At 53.3% G+C, this 20,236-nt stretch overlaps 1 protein-coding gene across 3 annotated transcripts; it reads right to left on the bottom strand.

Moving 5' to 3' along the window:
• Positions 1-866: 866 nt before the first annotated feature.
• Positions 867-19,041, bottom strand: TIPE1 (TNF alpha induced protein 8 like 1). Of its 3 annotated transcripts, none has more exons than XM_055429934.2 (2): positions 18,931-19,013; positions 867-3,913 (listed from the first exon to the last, which is right to left on the bottom strand). In XM_055429934.2, the coding sequence occupies exon 2, from the start codon at positions 3,911-3,913 to the stop codon at positions 3,353-3,355; it is 561 nt and encodes a 186-aa protein (XP_055285909.1). In that variant the 5' UTR covers positions 18,931-19,013; the 3' UTR covers positions 867-3,352. The 3 variants fall into 3 exon arrangements, with proteins under 3 accessions (XP_055285909.1, XP_055285908.1, XP_055285907.1); XM_055429933.2 differs by lacking the exon at positions 18,931-19,013 and adding an exon at positions 17,686-17,790 and having other exon boundaries at positions 867-3,918; XM_055429932.2 differs by having other exon boundaries at positions 874-3,918; positions 18,931-19,041.
• Positions 19,042-20,236: the final 1,195 nt, after the last annotated feature.

The following is a 20,236-nucleotide window of genomic DNA, read 5'->3' as shown; positions in this document are numbered from 1 at the left end:
GCCTCAGCCACTCCTAGCAGCAGGGCCTGGGAGTCTGACCCCCAGTGGAGTGTCTGCCTGGCCTCTGACCAGGAGGAAAGAAACCTGTGGCTGTGAATCGGGTCCTTGATGATCAGAATCACCGCACTGGGCTGGCTGAGGCCTCTCTGTGTCTGTCACTCACCTGGCTCGCCCCGCGTGCTATCGAGGAGCCAGGTGCTACTGGGACCCCGCCAGCCAGAGAAGAAGCCGGCTGACCAAGGGCATGGGGTCTGGCCCCAGGGCTCCAGCACTACTGGTGTAGGAGCTGTTCAAGGGAGGCACAAGCAAGAACAACAGCTGTGCTCAGAACCAGTAATGACTGACAGAGACCTTGGACCCACAGGACTCGAGGAAAGAACCAGCAGCCTCAGTGGTCAAGTGCACACGACCTGTGCCACTTCGGGAGCAGTTCTTTTTTTTGTTCAGTTGCTCAGTTATGTCCAACTCTTTGCAACTCCATGTTCCACAGCATGACAGGCTTCCCTGTCCTTCACCATCTCCGGGAGCTTGCTCAAACTCCTGTCTGTTGTTTGGGTGATGCCATCCAACCATCTCTGTCCTGTCGCCCCCTGGACAGCACACGAGTCCAGAGCAGCTCTGGACGCACACAAGTCCTAGGGGACGCTCGATTCACCAAGCACGGCAACGTGCGGGTCTCAATAGGGCTCAGGAGATGCTTGCCCGGGGCCACCTGCAGAAACTAGGCAGCAGGACACAGACAGAGGCAATGGTGCTCCCTGGGCCCTGAGCTGTGTGAGGGCCAGACCCCAGCCAAGAGAAATATTGATTTTGTATGGTCAGTTGGGACTCACCACTTTGACATCCTGGGCACTGGCAGAGATGCAGAGTGGTGGATGCGATGCGGCAGGGCAGGGCAGAGCATCTCTGGACACAAATAAGCCTCCCCTTTACCCCAAGGGCCTGGTGAGCAGAGCCGCCTGGCCCCAGGTCATGATGAGGAGCAGGACCGAACCACCTCTGGGCTGCCAAAGCCAAGCTCTACCACCGCTGCTAGGCTGTCATCAAGCTCAGCGGGAATTCAGCCTGCCAGCAGGCTGTGAACCTATGGCATTTGTGTGCAACCTGGAGTTATCTTTTTTATTTTGGCTGTGCTGTGTCTTCATTGCCACGGTCAAGCTTAAATTGCCCCGTGGCAGGTGGGATCTTAGTTCTCAGAGCGCGAATGGAGGCTGTGTCCCCTGCATTGGAAGGCAGATTCTCAGCCACTGAGACACCAGGGAAGTCCCCAACCTTGATTTTTAATAGGTAGAAACCCCAGCAGGTGAGAGAAAGCTATTAGATGCTTTTATTTACTTAGTTCTCTTTGGTTCTTTTTTTTTTTTTTTAATTCTTTTTATTTATTTGGCTGTGCGAGGTCTTTGTTGTGGCATGTGGGACCAGGAATTGAACCCGGGCCCCCTGCATTAGAAGTGTGGGGTCTTAGCCACTGGACCACCAGGGAAGTCCCGGTTCTTTTTTTTTTTTTTTCTAAATTAAATCTCAAGTGTATGAAAAGAGTCAAGACAACAAGTCCAAAGCCTTGTCATGTGGATGTCCTTCAGCCAACAGAGCAGAAGGCAAAGGATTTCATCTGGGGCTTCTTGGTGTAATCAAAATACACGTTTGTTCTTGAATTTTAGTAGCTGTCTCTTGGCACAAGGGAAGAGGGGACGTTTGCTTTGGAAGTGGAAGGTAGAGAGGGGAACAGCTGACTGTTGGGTGGAAGCCTTTCGCTTTATCAGGGCAGAAACCAAACAGAAATGCTGCCCTGGATCTGGGGTCTTAATCTACCAGCCAGCCCAGCATGCCATGGAGAGGCAAAAGGGAGTGGTGAGTACTGTGGCGGAGCAAAGACGGGCCACCTCTGCAGCTTCACCAACAGGCAGTGCAGGTGAGTTTTCTGGACTTTTCAAGATCTATTGATAGATTGGGAGATGAAATTTCCTTGGTTTCAAGTGTTGGCAACTAATTCCAAATGTCTCAAACACTGAATGAGGCTAAGCAAACATCTTCTCACCTAATATGGCCTGCAAACCTCCTGTTGGCAGCGTTTCCCCTAAACAGACCAGGTTCTACAGAAATGGACACTGTTCCCCCTCCCCCCAGGGTGCTCAAAACACCCTGACACAGCCAGACTTGCAGTGGGGTTTTGCAATCGTTTAAAACCTATGCCCACTTCTGACCAACAAATCGCAAATACACCCCCCACACCCCCACATGTCCATCCATGCCGCAAGTTAAGCATTGTCCCACCTGCTGGTGTTGCCAAAGCCAAGGTTTGTTGAGCTTTGTCTCTGAGGCCTATCTTATAAAAACAAGTGTTTATGTGTATTTGTTTTCCAAATATGAAACGATCCTTTAAAAACAGGCATATGTCTCAGATAGCTTTCCCGACAGCCTGCATCGGAGAAACACTCCAACCCCTCCCTCCTGGGAGTCAGGGGCACGATGCCAAGCAGACAGAGAGCCATCCTCGCCAGTAGGCCTGAGCCCACCAAAGCCCTCACCACGGCTCCCTGGCCTCATTTCCTGAGCTGTGGAGCAAGGTGCCCAGCCTAGGAGGCTGAGACAACGGAAGCTTGTTTGCTCAGCTCTGGAGGCCCGACATAAAGCTGTGGGCCGGGCCGGTGTCCCAGGCTCTCTCCCAGCTTCTGGCACTGGCTTGCAGCGCTTGGCGTTCCTTGTCTTGTAGACACGCCCGCCCAGTCTCTTCCTCCACCTTCACATAGCATTCTCCCTCTTGAGTCTGTGTCCACATGTGCCCTTCTCGAAAGGACCCCAGTCATGGTGGATTAGGGGCTGCCCAGCTCCAATATGAACTCATGGCAACCAATTACGTCAGCAGTCACCCTATTTTCAGATCAGGTCCCATTCAAAGGTCCCAGGGGTTAGGACTTCCATCCAGGAAATGGGAGGTGGGGTGGGGTGAGATGGTTCACTCTGTAACACCCCCTTTCTCCTGGTTCCCTGTGACCCTCTCTGCGGGAATTAAAAAGCCCAAGCAACACTGAAGTGAGAAGTCCCCAGCTGTCAGAGACACCCAGTGATTTGAGGGGTACAGACGGTGGCTTAAGGCACCAGAGCAGGCAGGGTCTCCAGGTGTCTGGGGGAGGCGCAGGCACAGGCAGACTGAGCCAGGCTCCGAGCCCGGAGAGATTGGGCCCGAGGACAGGGCACCCGGGTCTTTGGAGCTGCACGGTCACCTGTGTGTGTGTATGTGTGTGTGTTGGGGGAGGGGTGATTGGCCAAAGTCAGACAGGAAGGAAAGGTTTAGCTCCGTCCCACTTCGAGCTCCGCCCTCCCCAAGCAACCGCAGCGGGGTCGGAGGTCATCATATGCTGTCCTCATCCAGCATCCGGGTGAGGCCGTCGCAGATCCGGCGCAGGTGGGAGCGGTAGGGCTCGGCAGGGCTGTAGAGCGCCGCCAGGAAGTCGCAGTCGGCCAGGTGGCCGAACACGTGGTTAATGCGGCCGTGGGACTTGGCGGTCAGGTGCGCGCCGGCCGCCTGGTGCAGCAGGTCCCGGCACTCGAGCAGGGCGGTGGCCAGCACGCGCCGGTCAAAGGTGAAGTCCACCTGGTGGAAGCTAACAGCGGTCATGGCCAGGCGGCGCGCCTGCTGCCGCAAGCGCTGCAGCCGCGCCAGCTCCTCGCCGCCCAGCTGCCCGGCGCGCAGCAGGATGCCCAGCTTCACCGCCACCTTGACCAGGTTCTTGACCAGCTTCTGGGCCTCCTTGCGGCTGCGGGTGAACTCCTTGGTGGCGCGGTACAGCTCGTCCAGCACCTCGCTGCTGGTGTCGTCGATGAAGGCGGACGCCACTGCCCGGGAGGCCATCTTGCTCAGGAGCTTCTTCTGGGCCTGGAGGGCCAGGCTCTTGGTGCTGAAGGTGTCCATCTGCCCTGCGGGGGGAGACACACAGACCCGCCGTCAGCCCGCGGGGCCCAGCTGTGAGGGCCTTTCAGGGGCAGGCGGCTAATGCTGGCGACCTCTGTCTTACCTATCTGAGAAATGGGAGCGGGAGTGCGGGTCACCAGCCTAGCCCCAGGGGAGCCCACGTGCCCACTCCACAGAGGTACTGGGTGCGCAGAGCTGACCGCCAGACCCTTCCTCCCTGCCCCCAAACACAGCAAGTGCCGCCATCTGAGATGTTGCAAGGGCCCTTAGCAGGGGCTCCCCAGCAGATCAAGAAGCCCCAGAAGGCCCTGGACAAAGGGACAGGTAACAAGATGGGGAGGGAATCCTAGGCGGGAAGATTCAGGAGCTCCAAGGCCTAGGGAAGGGAAATTCAGAGTTGTTGGAGGATGGGATGCAGAAACTTGTGAACAAATAGCAAAAGCTATTTTTAGGAAAAGCTTGTAAAAACAAACAACATCCACACTGAAGACATGATGACCCAAGGGACCCTAAGGGACCTAAGGGAATTTGTTTCTTAAAGGAATTAATGTGTAGTGGTGAAATCTGGGCAGGGCCTTCTGTTATGGTTTATTACAGAATATAGATCCCTGTGTTATACCCTAGGACCTGTGGTTTAGCCATTTCTGTAAACAATACTTTGCACCTGCTAATCCCAAACTCCTAACTAATCCCAGACTTGCAACTGCAAGTCTGTTGTCTATGTCTTTCTTTTTGGCTTTCTGGGTCTTTGTTGCTGTGTAGGCTTTCTCTAGTTGCGGATCACGGACTTCTCATTGTGGTGGCTTCTCTTGTTTCTGAGCTTGGGCTCTAGGCGCATAGGCTTCAGTAGTTGTGACGGACAGGCTTAGTTGCTCCATGGCATGTGGGATCTTCCAAGATCAGGGATTGAACCTGCGTCTCCTGCATTGGCAGGCAGATTCTTAAACTGCACCACCAGGGAAGTCCTGTTCTCTATGTCTCTAGGTCTGTTTCTGTTTCATTCAGTTCAGTTCAGTCGCTCACTCATGTCTGATCTTTGCAACCCCGTGGACTGCAGCACTGCCAGGCTTTCCTGTCCATCACCAACTCCCGGAGCTTGCTCAGACTCATGTCCATCGAATTGGTGATGCCATCCAACCATCTCATCCTCTGTCACCCCCTTCTCCTCCTGCCTTCAATCTTTCCCAGCATCAGGGTCTTTTCCCGTGAGTCAGTTCTTGCATCAGGTGGCCAAAGTATTGGAGTTTCAGGTCAGCATCAGTCCTTCCAATGAATATTCAGGACTGATTTCCTTTAGGTTGGACTGGTTGGATCTCCTTGCAGTCCAAGGGACTCTCAAGAGTCTTCTCCAACACCACAGTTCAAGAGCATCAATTCTTCGGCGCTCAGCTTTCTTTATAGTCCAACTCTCACATCCATACACGACCACTGGAAAAACCATAGCCTTGCCTGGACGGACCTTTGTAGGCATTGTAATGTCTCTGCTTTCTAATATGCTGTCTAGGTTGGTCATAGCTTTTCTTCCAAGGAGCAAGTGTCTTTTAATTTCATGGTTGCAGTCACCATCTGCAGTGATTTTAGAGTCCCCCAAAATAAAGTCTGTCACTGTTTCCATGTTCCCCATCTATTTGCCATGAAGTGATGGGACAAGATGCCATGATCTTAGTTTTCTGAATGTTGAGTTTTAAGCCAACTTTTTCACTCTCCTCTTTCACTTTCATCAAGAGGCTTTTTAGTTCCTCCTCACTTTCTGCCATAAGGGTGGTGTTATATGCGTATCTGAGGTTATTGAGTGCAGCACTTTGACAGCATCATCTTTTAGGATTTGAAATAGCTCAAATGGAATTCCATCCCCTCCACTAGCTTTCTTGTAGTGATGCTTCCTAAGGCCCACTCGACTTCGCATTCCAGGATGTCTGGCTCTAGGTGAGTGATCACACCATCGTGATTATCTGGGTCATAAAGATCTTTTTTGTATAGCTCTCCTGTGTATTCTTGCCACCTCTTCTTAATATCTTCTGCTTCTGTTAGGTCCATACCGTTTCTGTCCTTTTTTGTACCCATCTTTGCATGAAATGGTCTCTTGGTATCTCTAAATGTTCCCTTAGTATCTCTGTTTTGTAGATAAGTTCATTTGTGCCATACTTTAGGTTCCACATGTAAGTGATATCGTGTATGGTATTTGTCTTTCTCTGACTTAGTTCTCTTAGTATGAGAGTCTCTGGGTCTGTCCGTGTTGCTGCATATGGCGTTATTTCATTCTTTTTATGGCTGAGTGAGAGTCCATTGTATATGTACACCACATCTTTATCCACTCATCTGTTGATGGACATTTAGGTTGCTCCCACGTCCTGGCTATTGTGAATAGTGCTGCTGTGAACATAGGGGTGCACGTATCTTTTTGAGTTATAGTTTTGTCCAGATATGTGCCCAGGAGTGGGATTGCTAGATCATCTGGCAGTGCTAGTTTTAGGTTTTTGAGGAACCTGCATACTGTTCTCCATAGTGACTGCACCAATTTCTATTTTCACTAGAAGTATGGCAGGGTTCCCTTTTCTCCACACCCTGCCCAGCACTTGTTATTGACTTTTTAATGATGGCCATTCTAAGAGGACGACAGAGGATGAGATGGTTGGATGGCACCACTGACTCAATGGACATGAGTTTGAGTAAGCTCTAAAAGTTGGTGATGGACAGGGAAGCCTGGCATGCTGCAGTCCATGGGGTCACGAAGAGTTGGACACAACTGAGCAACTGAACTGAATTGATTCTAAAAGGTGTGGGGTGATACCTCATTGTAGTCTGATTTGCATTTCTCTTCTATTAGGATCTTTTCTTGTGCCTATTGGCCATCTGTATGTCTTTGAAGAAATGTCTATTTAGGTCTGTCCATTTTCTGATCAGGATGTTTGTTTTTTCTGTTACTGAGTTGTATGAAACTGATTATATACTTTGGATATTAATGAGTAGGGCCTTCTGAATCCCACCACATGTGGGCCCTGGCTCCAGCCTCGCAAACGCACTGTAGCCTTGCTGTGAGCTGAGAAGGGCTCAGGATGAGTGAGCACAGGGTCCTGGCCTCATCGCACAGCTCCATGAGACAGGGTCCCAACCCCAGCCTCAGGCCGTTCAGGGTGGGGGAGGAGCGCAGTTAGCAACCCCCCATCTTCCCAACCCCACAAGTTTACAGCAGACATCCCTGAGGCCTTAGTCAGGCCCTGGATGAGTCAGGGGGCAGCAGCTGGCTGGGGGTTCCCCAGCGCCATTTGTGGGGTTTTTGGAAGCACAGCTTTCTGATGACTCCTTTGATACAGAAACACTGACATGCATCAGCTTCCACCCAGGAAAGGACCGGGAAGGTGACCGAGGTGAGTGGCAGACTGGTGCTCTTGGAACAGCAACCACGCTTCCGACTGCAGAAGCTTGGACCTCTGCCTGTCCCTTATGTCCTTCCTGCCATGGCCGTCTTCCAGATTTCCCAGGCTCTAAAGCCTCCCCCTCAGCACCAGAATTCCTCCTAAACTGAACATCTGGGCATAGTTCTTTCCTTCTAAGAACCAGCTGGAAGTTCCTCATGGCTCTTGAGACCAAGCCCCACACTCCATTTGGGTCCCTGCCTCTTCCCTGGTGAACTCCTATACATCCCTCAATACCTTAGCCCCCAAACCCCTGCCTCTTCCTTGGTGGATTCATATATATGCCCCAAAGCCCTGACCTCCAAGCCCCTGCCTCTTCCCCTGGCAGCTTCATCCCTCAGCTCCGCCTGGACACCACCTCTAGGAAGTCATCCCTGAACAGCCAAACTGACAGTGAGGCACCTCCTATGAGTCACCCAGCACCCCAGGCATCCCCTGTCCCTGCTCCACACCCTGGCTTTGCTGCCTCAGTGGTCTGCCTCACCACAGATCTCAGGGGAGGTAATGGCATGATTCCCTATCCACTCTGTTTCTGGAGATTCCAGAAACATCTGCCCAATGAATGAGAGAGCCTGAGACCCACCCCCAGCCCTCCCCCACTGCTGCCCCAGGCTCTGGTCAGAATCCACCCCCCACCCCAGCTGCAGGCCAGCCAGACCAGGAATGCCATGTGGGTGCCCACTCAGCCACGGGAGCCCCCACAAAGCCCCTCTTTGTGTTAGCTCAGACGCCGGGAGGAGTCCCAACCCTCAGCCGCCCTCTTGCTGCCCACAGAGGTCAGGGTAGGCCTGGGGATGAATGACCTGGGCCTCCCTGCCCCCCACACCAGTCCCGGATCCTGTCCACAGGCTGGGGCCAGAGCAGGGTGCGGGTGACTCAGCATCACATGGCAGGCCCTGAGCAGTGGCCGGTGCCTGTTTCACAACTTCTGCCTGGTATTGTACTGAGCTGGTTGCCCATTTGCAGAAGAAACCAGGCTCAGAGAGGCTTAGCCATTTCCCCAAGGCCACACAGCAACACAGGGACGGCCTGCCCCACCCTTTCAGCACTCCAGCTACCTCTGCCTTCCCCAGTTGATGCCTGGGAGTCACCCGCAGTCTTGGCGGGCTGGGAGATATCCCCCGTGACAAAACCAGGCCTGATATCTGGGGCCTGCTCCTAGCTCTGACCACGTGGCCAATCAACATAACTGCCCTATGCCTCAGTTTCCCCATCTGTAAAATGGAGGATGGTGACTGTCAGGATGGAGAACTGACTCCATCCCAGGGCAGAAACTTGTGGCCAACCTGAGGGCCCCCCAGGCTGTGAACTTTCCCTGGACAAGAGGCTGGACCACTGTCCCGACTTCTGACCTTCAAGCTCTGTGTCCTTTAGCTCTCTGAACAGACCTATTTCTCCACTATATTCTCAGCAAGGATGCCTTCTCACCAATTTCTCTAGAACATTCTATATTTTTCTTTTTGATCACACTAGGTGGCATATGGGATCTTAGTTCCCCATCCTGGGATCAAATCCACACCCCCTGCATTGCAAGCACATAGCCTTAACCACTGGATCGCCAGGGAAGTCCCTAGGGCATTCTATTCTGTTCTCTCTATGGGGACCCCTCCTGCTCTCATCACCTGTAAACTCATGCTCCTCATTCAAGTCTCAGAGTTACTGTCACGTCCTCTAGGAAGACTTCTGGATGTCCCAGGCTGTGCCGGGTGCCCCGTTGGCTCCCATGGTTCCCTGGGCGTCCGTCCTTCATCGCAGCCCTGAGCCCTTGGTCTCAGTGTCCATCATACCAGGCCTGACAGCGTGGGCAGGGGCTGTATGTTTCTTGCTCTGGTGGCCAGCCTGGGGTCTGGTACCCAGCAGGCACCCAGTAAGTGTTTGTTGAATGAATAAGGGGAGGGTGTCTGCAGACATTGGAACCCAGAGGGAACTCCCAGCACCCTGGGTCCCCCAGTTTACAAATGGACAGACTGAGTCTCAGAGAGAGGGAAGGCCTTTCCCTGGATCCCAAGAACCCTGGCGCTCAGGTCTTTCTGCCCTATTCCATTACTGTGTGACCCCAGGCAGGGATCTGCCCCTCTCTGGGCCTTGACCTTCCGGTCTGCAAGTCCTGAGCTCGTGCGTGCTGGTTCAGAGGGGAGGCTGGTCCTATTTACTGGCTTTGCCCCACCCCCACCCTGCCAAGCATAGGAGGAAGAGAGGTGGGGGGTGGAGTGGAAGACTCCACACTCTTAGCCCCTCCAACCAGTCCCCAGATCTGTGACACCTGGACCAGCCCATCTGCACGGCAGCACCCCTGCCTCTATCCATTGTTCTATCAGAAACGGCCCCCGCTCCAAGCAGCCAGACAGGGAGATGACTGCTCTCCCAGGGGAGCACTCTGGGGACCAAAATAGACCCCAGCCTTCCTTCCTGCCAGCTGTGCTCATCCAGGTCCAAGGGCAGGCCAGCCGGGAGGGGCCTGGCGGGGGCAGGGCCTTCCCAGGTACTGCCCAGCGGACCCAATGCCAGATCACCCCACTATTGTCATGAGCCAGAAGTGCCCGATGAAGTTTCCAGGGCTCGACTGGAACGCTCATTCAGGTCCTCAGTGAGTGTTTATAGAGCACCGGCTGTGTCCCCCCCAGGGCTGGGGATGTGTGTGCTAAGTCGCTTCAGTCGTGTCTAACTCTTTGTGACCCCGTGGACTGTAACCCGCCAGGCTCCTCTGTCCATGGGATTTCACAGGCAAGAATACTGGAATGGGTTGCCATTTCCTCCTTTAGGGGATCTTCCTGACCCGGGGATCGAACCTGGTTCTCCTGCTCATCAGGCAGATTGTATAGCTGGACCAAAAGAGATTGGGTCCCCGCCTCCCCAGGGATCCTGGCCTGCTAGATCCCATGCCACCTCCTTGTTCCAAAATAATTTGGGTGCCTTCACTTCCCTGAAACAGAGTCTACAGGCGGCATTGTCTATCTCCACCCACCAGTATAAAAATAATAGGTGGTGAGAACAGTGAGCAGAATTGTATAGGCGAACTCTGGAATATTTCTTTAAAAAAAAAAAAATCTTTTTTTTGGCCATGCCACACAGGATGCCAGAGGCTGGGGAGCACAGAATGGAGAGTGATTGCTAATGGAGACAGGATGTCTTTTGGGGGTAGAAGAATGTTTTGGGATATGAACACTTTAGTGAATTTTACAATATGTGATTATACATCATCAAGCTGAACACTCACTGCACCTATATCCAGTGGACATATTTTATACCTTTGTGCCCCTTACTATATATTTGTTGTTGTTTAGTCACTAAGTCGTGTCTGACTCTGTGACACCCTGGACTGTAACCCGCCAGGTGTCTCTGTCCATGGGCTTTCCCAAGCAAGAATACTGGAGTGGATTGCCATTTCCTTCTCCAGGGGATCTTCCCCACCCAGGGACCAAACCGGCACCTCCTGCATTGACAGGCAGATTCTTTCCCGCTGAGCCACCAGGGAAGCCTTTATATATGTAATGCCTCACTTTAAAAACGTTAAATAGGCTTTTCCTGATGTCTCAGTGGTAAAGAATCTGCTTGCCAATGCAGGAGAAATGGGTTCGATCCCTGATCTGGGAGCATCTAAGCCCCTGTGCCACAGCTACTGAGCCTGTGCTCTAGAGCCTGGGAGCTGCGACTGCTGAGCCCACGAGCCTCAGCTGCTGAAGCCCATGTACCCTAGAGCCCGTGCTCTGCAGCAAGAGAAGCCGCCACAATGAGAAGCCTGCATACCTCTACTGGAGAGTAGCCCCTGCTTGCCCCAACTAGAGAAAGCCCACACAGCAACAAAGGCCCAGCACAACCAAAAATAATAAATAATTTTTTAAAATGTTAAATAAATTGGGACTTCCCTGGAGGTCCAGTGGTTAAGACTCTGTGCTTCTAATCCTGGAGGTGTGGGTTCAGTCTCTAGCTGGAGAACTAAGATCCCACACGTCTCATGGCCAAAAAAAAACCCCAAACATAAAATAGAACCAATATCGTAACAAAATTCCAACAAAGACTTTAAGGGCTTCCCCTGGTGGCTCAGTAATAATAAATCTGCCTGCCAATGCAGGAGACATGGGTTTGATTCCTGATGTGGGAAGATCCCGTATGCCACGAAGCAGCTAAGCCCATGAGCCACGACCATTGAGCCTGTGCTCTGGAGCCCAGGAACTGCAACTGCTGAAGCCCAAGCGTCCAACCTCTGCAACAGGGGAAGTCACTGCAATGAGAAGCCTGAGCACTAGAGCAGCTAGAGAAAAGCCCACGCAGCAACGAAGACCCAGCACAGCCAGAAAGAAAGAAAATCATAAGGAGAGCAAATGGAAATGGTCCACAGAAGAAAACAAAAATCTTCAAAAAAGAAAACCTCAGGCCCACTGCACTCAATGATGGAGTGAATCTGTCAGAGGTTTGCCCCTTAATGAAGCATCACAGTGAACATTTAGATGCAAATTTCTATCAAAAAAAGAACTCCAAAAGTACCATCTGTTTGTAGGACATGTCGCAGGTTAACCTTAAAAATGCATTCCGGTATACATCAGGTGCAGACAAATACTGACTCCACTCAGACCTAGAATAGTCAAATTCATAGAAAGTGCATTGGCAGATGCCGGGACATGAGGGAGTTGTGAGCTGACGGGCTGCCCTGAGCATGGCTGGATGCCTAGTGTCCCTGGTCCCTGCCCCCGAAATGCAAGCACATCCTGTTATCATCACAAGTGGGGGGGAAAGCCCTCCAAATTTCCAAAACAGCCACCCAAGAGGGGTCACCCCTGCTGGAAGGAGGAGACAGCAGGAACCAATGAACATGGAATAAACAGGATAATTTCAGAGACAGATAAGGCCTGGGTGGGGCGGCAGTGACAGCCAGGGATGGCAGGTGACCTAGGCCAGCAGTCAGGAAGTTTTCCTGGAGGAGGAGCCCCTGCAGCTGGGACTGGAAGGCGGGGGTCTGAGGAAAGGTGAGCCAGGCAGAGGGAACAGCAGGTGCAAAGGCCCTGGGGCAGGGCCGTGCAGAGAGGAGACCAATGGCTGGTCCCCAGCCTCCTAGGAGCCCACTGTCCAAGTCCTCCCATAGCTCTGAGGTCTCCCCACCAAGACCCCAGACCAGCCCCAGCCCCCGAGGGCAGCTTTCCCATCTGTGAAATGTGTGTCCAGTCGCTGAGTCCCTGACTGTCAACTCCATGTTCTTCCCAGAACCCTGGGGCTCCATCCCTCAGACTTTTGCCCTCTGCCAACCCCACTTTTGTCTCTTTGGCTCTGACCTTTGTCCTTGCCCCCATATCGGACACTCCAGCTCCTAAACTGACCAAACACTGACCTGGAGCCTTGGGTTGCTCTAGACACGACAGCATCCTTTCCTTGCCCAGGCAGAGGCGGGGAGACAGGACTCTATGTGAGCCCTCCCAGAGAGGAAGGGCACCCAGCCCGGCAGATCTGTTCCTCCCAATCCTTTCAGTCCCCAAACTCTGGAGGAGGGCCAAGCCCCACCCCTGCCCCATCCGTGACCTTCCCCAGTTCACCTCTCTCACTGTCCCTGCAACATACTAGGCACGGTCCAGCTCCGGGGTCTCCATCAGATGGGGAGACTCTCCCCACGGCCCTCCATCCAACCTGAACTGAGCATGCTGGGGGTGGCCTCTCCACCCACACATTCCCAGTGCTGGACACTGGGCATGGGGGTGATGGGGATTCCACCCTGACTCCCAGGGGCCCCACTCCTCCCCAGGTGCCCTGGGAATGCTACAACTCATCCCGTTCACCACCTGCTGAAAAGTTTTTAGCCACCAGCTCCCCCAGGGGAGGGGGGGAGGACGGGGGGAATGTAGGCATGTAGGTACATACGTATGTTTTCCATAAACTTTCCTGACATAAAGGATGTGCACCGTGCAACTTAGGAAAATAGCAAACCTTGCTGTAAATTTCACGCAGCCAATCGATGCTCGATAAATGTTCTCAGTGAGTTTTGCCTAACGTGGTGGTGGTGGTGTTAAGTCGCTAAGTCATGTCTATTTTGTGACTCCATGGACTACAGCCCATCAGGCTCCTCTGCCCATGGGATTTCCCAGGAAAGAATACTGGAGTGGGTTGCGTTTCCTCCTCCAGGAGATCTTCCTGACCCAGGGATCGAACACATGTCTCCTGCATTGGCAGATGGGTGCTTTACCACTAAGCCACCAGGGAAGCCCAAATGTAAAACTGGTACCAATAGCCAATCTATGGTTGCTATGGATAAATGAAAGCAGTTCTGATGTGGATGCCACTGGATCTTCTTTCATATGAACAGAGCAGACTTGGACTTCACTTACTCACTTGTTGGCCAAGTGAGCGCCTTTTTTGCAGAATCCAACAGTGGTTTTCCAACAGTGAGGGAATATCCCCTCAAGTCTTTTTGTGCTATTCGAAAGCAAGCAACTAGAGATACACCACCCTTTAAAATTTAATTTTCCTTATTGACATTACCTGGAATTATACTGGGGGTGGCAAACTCTGGCCAGCTGCCTGTTTCTGTAAAGTTTTATTGGCACTCAGCCATGCCCATTTGTATACATATTAAAGCACAGCCTTGAATAGAGGCAACAGAGGCTATACAGCTTGCAAAGCCAAAAATATTTACTATCTGACCCTTTATAGAAAAAGGCTGGCCAACCTCTGGATTAGATGATGACTGAACAATACATCAAACCCTGGTTCGTAGCATCTGCCAATATCCATGGTGTAAATTCTCTTGCCATGGCCAGTTTCAAGCTTCCAACTTGACCACAGAGTTGGAACAAAATGCTCACCATTTCCACCAAACAGAAATGACCTCGAGAGCATACAGGTCATTGCACAATGCAGTAAAATAATTAGAAAGGATATATTTTTTCTTTTTTCGGCTGTACTGCCAGGCACGCGGGATTTTAGTTTCCAGACCAGAGATGGAACCTGTGCCCCCTTCATTGGAAGGTCATAGTCTTAAGCACTGGACCACCAAGGAAGTCCTGAAAGTTAGGATTTTTGACCATTTATGACCTTTGCTTTTTTATAAGTTACTTTGAGGTATTTAAGTCACATACAATAAAATCCAGGCTTTTAAAGCGTACAATTCAGTGAGTTTTATATATTCACTGACCTGGGTAACCATCACCACTATTTAATTCCGAAACATTCTCATCCCTCCAGAAAGAAACCCCAGCCCTTGAACTTCCCTGGTTGTCCAGTGGCTAAGATTCCAAGAATGGGGCCCAGGTTTGATCCCTGCTCAGGGAACTGGATCCCGCATGCATGGCATATAAGAGTTTGTAAGCCAAAAGATCCCAGTGCAACCCAGCAAATAAAATACATCTATATCTATGTATTTTATTTATTATTCTTTTTTGGGGGAAGGAATGCTGGGTATGAACTGCTGCACCTGGACTTGCTTTAGTTGCGGCAAGTGGGGCTACTCTTTGCTGCAGGGTGTGGGCTTCTCATTGCAGTGGCTTCTCTTGTTGGGGCACATAGGCTCTAGGTGCTTGGGCTCAGTAGCTGCAGCTCACAGGCTCTAGAGAGCAGGTTCAGTAGATGCGGTGCACAGGTTTAGTTGCCCTGAGGCATATGGATCGTCCTGGACCAGAGATCAAGCCAGTGTCCTCTGCATTACAAGGCAGATTCTTAACCTCGGGACCACCAGGGAAGTCCCTTTTTTTTTTAAATAAAGAAATCCCATCCCCATCAGCAGTCACTCCCCATCCCCTCCCCCAGGCCCTGGCAACCACTAATTTACTTTCCATCTCCATTGGATTTGCCTATTTTTTCATATAAATGGAATTACACATTTTGTGTCCTTCTGTGTCTGGCTTCTCTCACTGGGCATCCTGTTTTCAAGGTTTATCTGCATTGTAACGAGTGTCAGGCCTTCACTCTTTTTTATGGCTGGATAGTATTCTGTAGCTCTGTGGGTGTTTTCTTTTTGGCAGTGCCATGCAGCTTGTGCGATTAATTTATCCACCAGGGATGGAACTTGGGTCCCCTGCAGTAAAAGCTGGGAGTCCTAACCACTGGACGGCCAGGGAATTCTTATCCATACCTTTGTTTTAAACAATGTATTTGACTGTAAGTTCACAACCTGTCATTTTTTTAAATTTATTTTTTCTTCCAGTTTTATTGACAGTCTGTCATTTTTAATAACGGGGATATTAACAACTGGTGGCAAAATTCCCAACAATACAGCAAGTGACTCTGATGATTGGGGCGAGGCCCGCTCCCGCATGCCACTGGTCCACGGAGCAGCCTGCCCTCCACATGAATTCTTCATGTCCCAACAAAGGGCATCAATAATTGATGGGCCCGCTCATCAGGGCCAGCGCTGCCGCCCCTACCCCTCCCTCAGCCCCGGCTGCAGGGGCCCAGGGCAGCCTGGGGTGGGGGCCGGGGCTCCGGGTCTCCGCCCTCCACGGTAAATGCCCCCACGGTCCTTGTTCCCATTCCATACCCTCCGCCAACACCACAGCACCTGCTGTTTGAAGCCAACACGAGGGTACCCGCTGCTTCCAGCCCTTTACCAACCATCACTCAGACCTCACATTTGGCGCCCATTTGGATATGGAGAAAGCGGGGCTGGGGTCTACCTGTTTGTCTGAGATGGGGGTGGGGGAGGGGATACCAGTGGTTCTCAAACCGGGTTTCCCAGAGCCTTCGGGGGCCACCCCAAGGATGGGCAGGGTATGCCTGCCTGCCAGGCTGCGGCAAGAACTGGGACACTTTCCACGGTGGTCAGATCTCCACTGAAGAAAGAGCAGGGGTTGGGCAAGGGACAGGGGTTGGGGGTAAGGAACAGATGGCAAAAATGAATGTTGGGAGACCGAAGCCCACCCCACTGCAGAGGACAGGAGAGGTTGAGACTCGAGCTGATTTTTAACAGCAAGTGGCAGAGGTTCGAAAGTCACCTGGCAGGACTGTGGACGCAGCCCTTTAGAGTCCCGGCTCCACCCACTTCTCACCTCTCTGCAGCCTCCGTCCTGTCTCTGGTCCCCGTCCCCAGTCCCGGGTTCCTCTCCGGAGAAGCCGCCAGAGGGCGCCGGTGAACACCCGAGTCCTCCCCTCCTCTGCCCACAGCCCTTCAGGGCTCCCACCTCCCTCAAAGTAAAATCCCAAGTCCTCCCATGGCCCACAAGGCCATTTACGACCTACTCCGTCCCCTCCCCACCCTCCCCTCCTTCTCTCTCCCCGCCCCCCACTCACTTTGCTCCTGACACACAGGCCTCCTGGTTGTTCCACCAGCCCATGGAGCCTGGTGCTGCCCCAGGGCCTTTGCATGGATTGTGCCCTTTGCCTGGATTGCCCCTTCTCTCTGCATGGCTATTTCTTTCTTGCCATTGAGCTTCTCAGGAGTCCCTCCCAAATTCCCCATCTCAACTAACTTCCCCATCCATCCGTCTTTCCAGTCCTTCATGCAATTACAGCTAAGCCTAATGACTTTCTCTGGATGAATGTCTGTGAGCCGAATCCGGGTGGGAGGGAGGCATGCACCACATGGACTTGGGTCATTGCTGGGCCCTGGCACCCTGCACCAGTCTTGCCTCACAGTAGACACCCAGAAGCAGTTTGTTGAATGAATAGATGACCTTTCAGTGCCAGAAAGGAAGCCAGAGATGTCGTCCAAGGGCCCCACTCTCCAGCCAGGGAAACTGAGGCAAAGGGAAAGACAGATATCCTAAGGTCACATAGAAGCAAAGCACAAACCCTTCTGGAAGAGTCTCTACCAGGTGGACACGCCCCAACCTCCACCGCCCCTTTGGACAGAAGGGAAAAGTGAGGCTTGGAGGATGGAGTCTTGGAAGATCCCAAGGATCTGGCCAGAGAGTGCCTCCTGAATGCCTCACATGGTGTGATTCTGGTGGAAGTCGTCAGATGGAGGGGTATACGTGGGGGATTCTGGGGTAAAAGTCCGAGCTCTCTGTAAGGTCACGTCCTGCCTGTCTCTAGGTCATCTCAGTCTGTAACACCTGGGGCTGAACCTGCACAAGCTTGAGTCATTTCTTCAGCAACTGCCTCTGGAGCTATTTCCATGACAAAAGCAGGAGTTATGTCCTAGGCCCCCTGTTGTGGCCCCATTTGACAGACAGAGACATTGACGCCTTCTGAAGCCGTCACATCAGAACATCAGATCACCAAGCAACCAAAAGGCCCCTCCCCTCCCCAGGCCTCAGGTGAGGAAACTGAGGCTCAGGCAGCCCCTGACCTGCCCAAGGCCACACAGCAGAAGGGGATACCACAGGGCCTCCAATCTGCACCTGCCTGACTGGTCTTTTAACTCAGGGACCCCCACCCTCCATCAGAGTGGGGTTCGAGCCCCCAGTTTGCCTCCCCTCAAGAGATCTGGGCACTCACCCACCACTGGTGTCCCAGACCACCGGGCCTGCCAAGTGGGCAAAGCTCAGCCCAGGTGTTCCTGTGGTTGGGATGACAGTTCTTTGTTCTGGTTTCCATAGGTACAGCGTCGCTGGGTCGGCTCCTCCTCCGCCCCTCCCAGCTGCCCAGCCCTGGCTCCACCGGCCCTTGGCCCGGCCCATCTAGGCAACTTGTTATGTTTTAAAGTTGGCTCCTGGGCACCTGGCATTCAGGTAAAGGGAACAGCTCCTGCAAAGGCCCTAAGGCAGGAGGGTGCCTGGTGCATCGGTGGAGTGTGGCGGCTGTGTGGCTGGAGCAGAGTGAGGGGGGTGAGAAGGAGGAGGTGGGGGCCAGGGGAGAGACACGCAGGGCCCATTTTCCTGCATTTAATTCTGCAAACTACCCTCACCCCTGGGGGAGTTATTGTGTCCCTCAGACAGGAAACTGAAGCTGGGAGAATGGAATCAACTTGTTCAAGGTACAGTGGTGAGCGGCAGAGCAGGAACTCTGGTTTGTCTGATTCCAAAGTCTGGGTTCCCCAACCACTGGGCTGAACTGCCCTCACCCTGCTATGCTACCCACCCACCCCCAAACCCAGGATGTTCACCTCCCCCAGCTGGGCTGAGACCTGCTCAGGAAGTAACCTCAGAGGCCTGTTTACACATGGGGCTGCCCCTCCTCCAGCTGAGCCCCCCCAGGATAGAGGGGGTGGTGATGCACACAGATCTGGGTCAGGTCAACTGCCAATTACCTCAGTGACGAAGCCCCAGTTCACAGCTGACAAAACTGAGACCAAGGCTTCAGGCTATTGGGGAACTCCCAGGTGGCCAGTCTGGGTGGGCCTGGCTCCGGACTCCCTCAGCTGCCTGGATCAGCCAGAAGTCACACACATCCTCACCTCCACGTCTTTGGCCTGGCTGCCCACACCTGGAATGCCCTCCTGGCTCTGGAATCTGGCCCTGGGACCTGGCGCCCTGCACTGTGAAACGGGCAGAGTCCATCAGAGTCCTGGTCTCAGAGCACTACCCATGCGGGGGGTGGGGGGAGGCAGATCAGATCCAGTCTGCCTCCCCTGACCCCACAGCAAGAGACGGGGAAAGGGAGAAACAGAGAGGGAGATGGAAACTGAGGCTGGAATACTGATCGAAGGGGGGTTGTCAGGGCAGAGGGAGCGAGAGGAGTAGAGAGACCAAGTGGCCCCCGAGATATGCTGAGATGCGGGGCGCCCCAGCACCCCTCCCTTACCTGTTCTCTGGGATTCAGTCGTTGGTTCGACCGTCGAGGTTCTGTCCGGCCGCCTCGGAGAGGCCGTTGCTGTGGCTGCGAGACTCGTGCCGGAGGACTGGGACCCGGCGGGGCGGGGCAGGAAGCTCGGTCCCGCCCTCCAATTGCCCCGCCCTTCTGTGCGGCCCCGCCCCGCCCCCGCCCGCCCTAAAAGGACCGCCGCGGGGCCGGCGGAGGTGGGGCGAGCGAAGACGTAGGCTCAGCCAATGGCAGCGCGGGCGGTGTACGAAGAGTCCAATGGGAGAAGATCGCCGCGCGGGAGGGGTGGGGTCTGGGGCGGGGCCAGGCGGCTCGGGGGATTCCTCCGGAATCACAAAAGGGGCCGGATGCCTGGGGAGAGGCCAACCCCGGGGCCAGTCCAAGAAAGGAGAGGAAGGAGACTTAAGAGTCAAAAACAGAGATATGAGGGCCATGGAGACAAAGCGAGCCAAAAAGAAAAACAGAACAACTCTGTGGCTCTGGGACTGCCCCTTTCTCCCACTGGGACTCCGTTTAAAGTACGGCCCCGGGGAACCCTTTACTACAGAATGACCAGGGAGCCCATTAAAAATGTAGATAATTGTTGTACCCTCCAGACGGGCTGAATCTAACCCAAGGTTGAAGATTCATCTTTCTGGGTTGCAGATAAATTCCTCAGGTTAGGTTTAATGCAGTCGCTACGCGGATGGACCCTGGAGATCCCACCAGGGGACTTCCCAGATCCAGGCACGATGTCCGTGGGAATGAGCCAGCGAGATCTGCAGGAGCCTCCAGGCCGCTGGCGGGTGGGGCGGTGGGGCCAGCTGGGGCCCCCGGAGGATGCAGCTGTGAGTCCTGGGAACTGGACCCAGGAGCAGCTCCCAGAGCCCCTGCCGCTCCATTTCCTCCCGGAATCTCCAACCCTGGGTCCCAGTTGCAACTAGGACGAGGGGGAGCCAGAGCAGGCTGCACAACCAGTGCAGGTTGAGTCCTATCCCTCTACGTGGGGCACACACAACCCTGGCACAGACTTCAGGAGGCAAAAAGAGATGAAATGTCTCTTTAGCCCATCCTTTTTTGTTGTTGTTTGTTTTTTAAATCAGAGGACTGAGACCCAGAGAGTGGAAGTGACTTGTCTGAGGACCTGCAAGCGAAAGTGGCAAGTCCAGGATTTTAACCCAGTAATTTTTGTCCCACCTCCTCCCATTCAAGGCCAGGTACTAGTTTCTCATCCGGGACACTGTATTGGCATTCCTATGCACTGACATGGAAATAATAATAGAATTTGCATCCTACTGTTGTATGGAAG

The sequence above is a fragment of the Moschus berezovskii genome, chromosome 8, assembly GCF_049115385.1.
Source record: "Moschus berezovskii isolate FMDL1 chromosome 8, NW_MosBer_1.0, whole genome shotgun sequence".
Lineage (NCBI taxonomy): Eukaryota > Metazoa > Chordata > Mammalia > Artiodactyla > Moschidae > Moschus > Moschus berezovskii.
This window is presented reverse-complemented; position numbering and strand designations above follow the sequence as displayed.

What these genes read in the sequence shown, in the direction of transcription:
- TIPE1 (XM_055429932.2), bottom strand. Translation starts at nt 3,913, where the DNA reads ATGGACACCTTCAGCACCAAGAGCCTGGCCCTCCAGGCCCAGAAGAAG.